Source organism: Lathamus discolor, chromosome 14 (assembly GCF_037157495.1).
Source record: "Lathamus discolor isolate bLatDis1 chromosome 14, bLatDis1.hap1, whole genome shotgun sequence".
NCBI lineage: Eukaryota > Metazoa > Chordata > Aves > Psittaciformes > Psittacidae > Lathamus > Lathamus discolor.
The window spans coordinates 12,609,567-12,618,311 of record NC_088897.1 but is presented as its reverse complement, the minus strand read 5'-3'; the positions used below and the strand labels follow the sequence as shown (position 1 = coordinate 12,618,311).

At 43.9% G+C, this 8,745-nt stretch overlaps 1 protein-coding gene across 1 annotated transcript; it reads left to right on the top strand.

Annotated features, from left to right (window-relative positions):
• Positions 1-3,440: 3,440 nt before the first annotated feature.
• LOC136022136 (uncharacterized) lies at positions 3,441-7,111 on the top strand. Its single transcript, XM_065695072.1, has 5 exons — positions 3,441-3,447; positions 3,491-3,576; positions 3,820-4,167; positions 4,652-4,721; positions 6,744-7,111. The coding sequence occupies exons 1-5, from the start codon at positions 3,441-3,443 to the stop codon at positions 7,109-7,111; spliced, it is 879 nt and encodes a 292-aa protein (XP_065551144.1).
• The last annotated feature ends 1,634 nt before the right edge of the window (positions 7,112-8,745 follow it).

Here is an 8,745-nt window from a genome sequence, read left to right as displayed (position 1 = left end):
GTTGGAACATGAAGTACAACCAGGAGCTGAATGAGGTTTCTTGTACCTCAGCCTCTTTTCTTGGTTACTTGATACCACTTCCCATTTGCTGCTATGCTGCCTTAATAAACAGGCATTTTAAAGCATATGAAGGACCAAGGGTATGGTGCAATAACAGACCCAAGCCCATCTCATGGCTCACTGCCACTGATCTGTCCCAGTTCTCTATCCATTTCTCCGCTGGTGTCTCTGGGGCTCATTGGAGTTTAACTTGACGAAGAAAGCAGAACATTTTTTTGCTGAGTTAGTGAGCTGAATATGTTCAATGAGGTGTTCAGTGAGCACAAAAGCCAGCTCAAGAGACTGGGCCAGTTATGGCTGGGAACTGGAACAGCTGGGACAGGAGCAGCCGCAACTTTCATGACAGCAGATTTACAGATGAGCTTGACAGTCTGCTTATCAAACCACACACAGAGTCTTGTGATCTTCCCATTTGAACTTAAGATGCCAGATTCAGTGTTGTAAGTCACTGTAAAGAGTTCCACTCAGAAGAGGGACACTGCTGAAGACTAGTTAACAAAGGCAGACCTGCACTGTTTTGGCTAGTAGAAAGGGATTAGAAATAAAGTCCCCTTGGCAGCTAGGCATTCCAGGGTCATCAGTCCAGGTAGAAAAATTGGAAAAGAAAGGTTTTAGTGTAGTTTAGGCCTTTCCCCAAAAGCTGCTTTTCTGTTATTCACTACAAGCCAATCATCCCAGTTACTCCTGTTGGTGCTGGATAGGAATAGTCTGTGGCAAGGAGGCTTTCCAGGAACCAGTTGATTAATTTAATTAGAGATACACATATCTTCCACCACTAACTCAAATGCTGCCCAAGCACACAAGTACGGTTTGCCTGTTTTAAAGCAGTCCATCTGACCTAGATGACTGCTATTCCCTCTCAAGACAAAAACTCTCCACATAGCCATGTTGCAGGCTCCATGCGACATCAAGAGGTACAAAAGTGTTAACAAAATTATATTAAACAAGGACTTTAAGATGTATCATACTTGACATCGAGAAACAAAACTGAAAAAAACCTGACCCTGAGACATCCCAGGACTTAGCAGCGGCAGAATTGTCTTCTGCCTAGGCTTTTGAAAATCACATTAAAAAAATAACCAGCTCAGAACTTACCTCTGTGTGATGCTCGACTTAAAAAGGTGCCTGGAGGAGCTCTTGTACAATAATGTTATGTCCTGGAATGTTTACATGGAATTTAAATGGAAAGAGTTATTGCCAGCATTCAGAGAGAATCCCTGTTTCATTACTTTCCGTTTTCCCTCCCATCAGTACTTCTCAGCCACCGCAAGTCCACTGTGTTGCTTTAGGAGTATCTTTCAACTAAGTTCCCAGTGGAGCATCTGATGCTTTTCCAAGAAGAGCTTTTGAGGCTCTGAACGAACAGTCCTTTCAGTACAATCCCTGTGCCCAACAATTTCCTACATAAAAGCCCTCATTATGAATTTTGAGTCAGTGGGGTTTTCTCAGTGTGTGTGCTGCTGATCGGGCTTTCTTGACCTAGAATTGGTAATGTCTGAATAGTTTGCATGAAGCCCTAAAGCACATTTGAATGCTTGCAGGGTAATGACTACAAAGGAAAGAAAGAAAGAAAAAGAAAAGAAAATCATATTAAAAAATGTGACTTGGAATTGGCACTCTGTAACCTTCCCTTAGCTGCCACCTCATTAACATATTTGTTCAAAAGCCTTTTCTCTGCCTCATTACATAATTTGTGTTACAAAATCCAGATAAACACTCATTATTCGCAAGTCTAAATAATGGCTTATTGGGCTTCCTTTTTCTTTCATATTTCCCAGAGAAAAATAGGGACAGAAAGGGCTTGTTCGCATGGGAAATGAACCACACTGGTTTCTGAGTAACATCTGGGGCATCTGTTGTGAATGGCATTACAATACATTATGCAAATAGTAGTGAATGACTCTTCCCAATACCTCTGCAAAGTAGAAGACTTAATAATCTTGTTCCCATTTTACAGACTAAGAAGGTCAGTTCTTACTTTCTGCGTCTCCTGTATCTCATTGTTCCACACTGGGCAGGACCTATGACCTCAGAGAAGAGTTGTTTGTGTCATGCTGCTGTAAGGGATCAGTTGCAGTAGCTGGTACATGAGATGCTAGGCCTTCCATCAGAAAATCACTTGCACTGAAGTGAAAATGTGAAGTTCTGGCTCCTTTCTCTCTAACTTAAATTTCTTCTGAAGTCCCCTATGCAAAAATGCGGAGCTGTATGGCTGCCAGCTCAGGTCCTGCTGTGAACTGAACTTCTTTGGGAAGGAAGCAAGATGACACCCCGTAGTTTCTCTGAGGACTAGCAAACTAATCTGCTTGTGAAACTCCCACTAAAAGCTAATACTTGTCTGGCAGTGCTGCTGCTCCTCCTTTAAAGGGTAAGCAGCTGTTTAGGGAGCAGTTATGGCACCACATGCTTTTTTTCATTTTTTTTTCTCTGCTCTTAGAAGAACAGCTATCCAGAAGGACAAAAAGAAAAATAATGACAGAAGAGAGAAGGTTCTGCAAGCACTGGGGAGAGATCTTTCTCCGTCTCTGTCCCTACAAAGTGTGGAGATCTGAAGAGTTTTCTAGGATTTTCCTTAACATTATCTAGTTTTCCTGTAAGGAAGAGAAGAGGAAGAACCACATGGCAGGAGGGTGTAACTAGCCATTACAAAATTCCTCATTGTCATGGACTGGGTCAACTCTGTTAAATCTCACTGAAATTTCTCTTGCCTTCCCTACAGTTCTCAGTAATTCTGCTAGAAGGGATTGTTGTTTAACCAACCACAGTGAAAGGGCCAAGTGTTGCTTTTCATTATGCTGGTTATTGTAAAGCCAAAGTGGTTCCACTGACTGGTAGGTCTTTGGCCATGTTCTTTTATGCCTCTCACATCCTGGAAGTGAATTTCTGCCTGTCAGAAATAAATGGAACTTCTTCCTCTTTCTGTTTGTCTCACAGGAAAAAAAATATTTATAATTTCGTCCTACTTCATATATAAAGCCAGTGATGCATACTTTGGTTTCTTGAAGTTGAGAGGAGCTTTATTAGGCCTAAGGTATTGGGCACTGTGTCAAACCAAACCATTCCTTAATCCTGTCAATGATTCCAGAAAAGAACAGGCATCAGAAGGTGCAGGGGTTGGCAAAATAAACTATAGAAAGCAAAACTCCATAGCAACAGAATTCTCTAGGCCAGGGTATGAGTGAAGTGTTTCGAACCACAAAACATGGAGCTGCGATGAATTTCAAATATCCTGACGTTTGAGAGAAGGGATGGCAGATTGGTTTTGAGTGGTGCCAAGAGCAAAATGTAGTCACAGCTCTAATTCCCTTTGGCCAGTGGAATCAACATTCTGTGTTTCTCTAGAACCAGTGACCATAAGTGGACCTGAGCAGCCTGTCTAGATGACTAGTAACATTACTGTGCTTCTCTCATTTTTTTTTTCCTTCTGAAGGTACTGGTGGCAATCTTTGTTGGAAGTGCAATAAGTCATCCGCAGATGACCAGCACTGCCAACATCTGGGAAGCACATTTGAACATGTGTAAGAGAACTGTCTGTGTTTAATTTCCAGACAGGTTATTTCTCTGAAAAGCTGCGTATGAGGTAGGAAAGAGCAGTGTGTCTTGGCTCTTCAGACTATATAATGTGTCCAGCTGAAGCATCACTGTGAGGGGGTGTCCACTGACCCTCCCCATGACTCACATCTGTTGCAAGTCACAGCGTACCACACAGTTGGGTGTAATGCCAATCTTCACCTCATCATGCGTACTCTCTTTTACCAGAATAAATGCAGTGCAGCCCATAAGCTGACAAAAGTTCTTGCTGGCCAGTCAGCTTCAAAATTCAGCACTGATCCACCACAGTCTTCCTATCTGGCTCCCTCTTCCTGCTCTGAGAATGCAATGGTATGGAAAGATGTCCATCCCAAAAGGAAAGAAAGGAACCAGCCATTGACCTCCAAAACTTTGCTTCAATTCTCGAAGAACAAAAAGATTGACTTTCCCTCTCTCCCAAGATGCAGACTTTCCGCACCAACTCAAGCTCTTAAAGACACCCGGTCTTTAGCTGTGCTGGTGACCTGTGTTCATAGCAACATTCTTCTGCCACTTCCAACCCTTCAGAAGCATGAGGTGACTAGTGACACATTGGACTTGGCCTCCTACACGCCAAGAGCTGTACTCACAGAGTCACTACCTACCTCCATACCGCCTGGGGTCCCAGTGCCCATTTCTAGATTCCATAGCTTCTTGAAATACTGACCAGAGGCACACTCTCACAGTAAAGTGTGGGATTTGTTAATTCCATTGACTTTTACACAAACAAGACCTATTGCCTGTAGTCTGCATGAGTTTTGGGAAAATAATAACCAGGACTCAAGCTATTGGTTTTAAGCTCAAACCCTGTAAAGTCTTCAGCAACAGTCCTTATTTGCTTAAGGCTGATACTGTTCCTGCTAAGCAAATAGTATGATTATATCTCAGCTTCATCAGAGATGAAACTCTAGGTAATTTTCCATCCCAACAAAGGGACCCATTTTTCTCCCTCCTGAATATGATTGCATGTTAAATATAATGTTAAATTCTCCCCTCATACGACTTTTACATATTTTTCTAGATCAAATATCTATTTTTGACATCATTGAAAAATGCCAGGGTGAAACAAGAATCAAGCCATGCAGAAAAAGGTACTGGAGAATTTCAGAAATTTAGAACAGAATGAATCATTCAGGATTATTCTACATTGTGTTGAGAGGAACAATGGGGTATTTTACAGAGGAAGTGCATCTAGAAATGCTAACACTCAGAATATCACAAAGCTCTTTAGATTCCAACACAGTAGGTTCCCATGAGGTTGCATTAAGCAAGCATTGCTTCAGAGCCAGTGTTTTCACTCTCTTGACTCAGACTAATACATATTGTGCCTCTCAAATTATGCTACTATGAACAGTGCAGTATCTTCCCTACTGTAAGCAGAGATCAGCACTAAAGATTTCACAGAACAGATGTTCTGCCCCAGTCTGCTCCAACACCAAATCTTGACTTGAAGAATAGTATCAGAAGACAAGAAGCAAAATTGCATATTCAGTAGACGTACTGATATAATTATGCCACACAATACCTCCAGCTGTATTTGCACTGATCCATAGGTGGTTTGTAAGTCTCTTCCCTTACCCTGTCCCAGACAGGCTATGAATCCTAACACATCTCTCCACTAACATACCCTCTACTTTTCAGCTCCTAAGCAGTATTGTTTCCTCTAAGTCCAATTAATTAAGCAAAACTGAAAACACTTATTCTGAATCTGCCCTTTTTCTACTTGGTTCAGTAAATGAGGTCTTACTTCCCCCTGTAAAACTTTCCTCTCCTGTAAATTAAAGAGAGAAAGCACCAAAGTGAGAAACAGGGGGTTTGGCTAGTTTTGAACTACCGGACTCCAGTCTTGAAGTAAAGGTAAGTACATTTTAATGACACACACTATTTGAATTGCATTGTGGGGTTTTTATATTGTTCAACTGAGTGATGCCATAAAAAGCCCGTAAAACTGGAACTTTAAAACCACTCATAAGTGGTCTTTGTTTTACAGAAGACTCTTTCTAGAACAGTTGTGATTAAATCTGGAAATAGAGGCACATCTTCAGATTGAAGCTTCAGCTCATTTAGGCCAACGCACTCAAAGTGTGACAGCTGTATCAATGAATAAAAGTGACTTGCTGCTCTGGATCAAGAGTAAAGAATGAGTCAGAGTTCTGTTCCTTACCAAAAGAGGCCTTTTAAAAGTTTCACCAGAAAACTGTGGAAGTGACGGGGCTCAACACCTGCTGTCATGTTGTATTTCTGTGTAAGTTCCCTTAGGAATGTACTTTTGCCACGTGCTTCAGCAGGGAGTGCAGCTTCTTTAAAAAGTTCAGTCTGGGGGAAATAAGGGATTCAGAATTCCTTGTCGTGCTGAGCTCCACCAATTCCCCTTGCCCTCGCTGAAAGCTGAAACCTTAGAGTCTGTCAGGGCACGGCCCAGTGAAATTAAAGCCCATTAAATTCTGCTCTCCTTCACTTAAATGAGCCACTGCAAACCAAACAGCTTAGTCTCGGGAGATTGCAGACACATCCAACAGTGTTCGGCAACTGATGGAGCCCAGTGGTGGAAAAGTTAAACAAAGAGTGGATGCTTTATGGGAATGTCTGTGAATGTCTGTGAAGCAGCCTTTGCTGCTTGGCACCTTACAACAATACGTACTGAAATGGGTGAACAGAAAAGTTTTACTACCAGGTGCCATTTTTCTTTTCTCTGCCTTCAACTGTGTTCAGTCTTACAAGCTGAGGGCTGGAACTAAGGTACCCGTGCTGACCTGTAATTTGTACAAAGAAAGACAGGAAAGTATTTTCATCCGTTTTGAAAAGGAGCTTTGAAAGCTTTGCTGCCCGAATGCAAAGGAAGTTGCTGTGCACCCAGAAACAGCCTGGTTTACCAGACAGGACAAGACATGGGCAGGAACAGGTAGGTGAGGGGATGGCGCTCGCACCAGCCCTGTTACCACAATGCAGCTGGAAACTCGGGTTGCACTGCGTCCTGGGTTAGCACAGGACAGCCATGGGGTAATGTCTTGTGCTGCGAGACAGGAGCCAAAACGGGACAAAAAAAGGCAGAAGTGTCACAGACTTTACATCAGGGCACAAGGCCGGCTTTATCTTTACAACCCTTCGTGCAGGGGGGAGGGAGGAGGCCAAGGTCATGACAGAAGCGGCTTTTCCTCTCCTCTACAAAGCACAGCGCGCTTATTCCACAAGCTTACGCAGCAGTGTCATCGTGTGGCTGTTGGTGGTCCTGGCATGGGCTGAGCCAGGCCGTGGATACCCGGGCTCCGGAGGGAGAACCAGGCACGCCATGTCGGAGGTGACACAGCCTTCGGCACCGCTGCCATGCAGTAATCAGGAACGTCAGGCTCCCAGCCAGCTTACAGGCAATAGCACCTGCATACAGACTAGCGAGCCAGGTGGGCTGCAGCACTCCTCAACTCTTCCTGTTGCCCTGGCACGCTTTGGTGCCCAGCGCGCAGATGCGAGGGCGAGCTGCTAGGAGCTTGGTAAGAAAAGAGCCACTTGTGAGCCCCAGAAAACGTGAGCCAAATCGAAATACCTCGAAGGTAATACCTGAAGGACCTCGAATGCCCCGGGACCAGCCTGGCTCCTTCCTTCTCCCAGCGTGAGGCAACGCCTGTTGCGGCTACGTGAAACGTCACCCTGGTGCTGGGGTGCTGTGCTCCCCTTACCCGGCAAGAGACCCCTGCTGCCCAGCTCCGGGAGTTCCCTGGGGCAAACCAAGGCCGTTCATTCCTGCGGTGTGACCGCTTCCTAAATTGATGAGCTCTAGAGGGAGGGTAAAGGACGTCAGAGACGAAGGACCCTCTGGAAGCAGCCTGCACTTACTGCAGATCTGAGCTAGGAGGGATATGGACAGGGCAGCACAAAGTTGAGCGTGAAAAGCAAGCTTCCTTTCTCTTCTGTGCTGCTTGGTTTCAGAATTCCTCAGTTGTAATCCTGCTTGGTGTGGCAGTGGAAGTAGTTTTGGTCACTAGATGGCAATAAAGAATCGGTGTGCTCGTCCCGGCTGGACAGGGAAAGTTTGCGAGAGCGTGGCCTCGATTTGTCCTTGGAGAAAGAACGGGAGGATAGCAGAGAGCCCATGCCAGTGAGCGGGCAGCCGCCTGCCTGGGGCTGGGGCTGGGGCTGGGGCTGGGGATCTGGTTTGCTGCTGGCTGTTTCTTACAGAAGAGGCAGCGGGGCTCCAGCGTGTTCTGGTGAGAGGTTCCGCTGCTCCAGGTGAGGAGTGCTGCACTGGCCTGTGGGCAACACCAGGTCTGGGCTTAGCTGGAGTCCTCGGAAGGGGTTTTCATACGCTGCTCTGTGTGCTCGTTTATGTATCAGAGTTGTCCAGACTGGTTCACTGAGATGGCAACAGCAAAACATCGAGGGGATTGTTTGATCTCAGGTTTCTCAGACTGGGCAGCTGTAAATCAAAGGGCAAAAATCACTCTCTTTGAGCAGTATTTCCCCAAGCTTCACCGGGGAAAGCTGTGCACAATACTTTCCCAAAATCTGTTGCACAGAAGATGCTTTATTTTAAATAGCAATTAGACTTCCTTAAATTACTTTATCAATCACTTATGCATGGTGAAAGTTTATTATATCTCTACATAAACATATCAAAACCTGTAGGCATGTATTTCCAGTCTGGAGAAGGCAATGAGATGTGACAAAGTAGGATTTTCAGGTGAGTTACCTACACGTTTTTTTCTTGCAATACCAAGGAGATATATGTAAACACCCATTGTAATACATAAAAATGAAACCCGTATTGAACATTTTGTTGGAGAAGCAATAAACTGCACTAAAAATTGATGAATGACAAATGTATTTTTATTTAAGCATTTATATTTATGGCATTAACAAACAGAAAAATATATGGAAGTATGCAAATAATTTCACAGGAACATTAAAATAAAATGAACAATATCAAGCTGCTTATCCTTCATGAAGATTTTGTGCTTCAGTATTGTGGACATTATTAAAGCACATATACCAGGGCTGGTGGAAACACCAACAATAGATTTAATTCTTCAAACGCCTGCTCCTTCACTATATTTCCCTATTGATAGCTTGAACATTTTAAATTTTGGCATCAATCTGCTTTATATTGCTTTTATGACATAC

Excerpts from the sequence above, each read along its gene's own strand:
- LOC136022136 (XM_065695072.1), top strand. Across the intron at positions 3,577-3,819 it reads TGGGAAGCACATTTGAACAT|AATAAATGCAGTGCAGCCCA; the intron begins GTGTAAGAGAAC and ends CTCTTTTACCAG. Across the intron at positions 4,168-4,651 it reads CAACCCTTCAGAAGCATGAG|ATCAAATATCTATTTTTGAC; the intron begins GTGACTAGTGAC and ends ATATTTTTCTAG.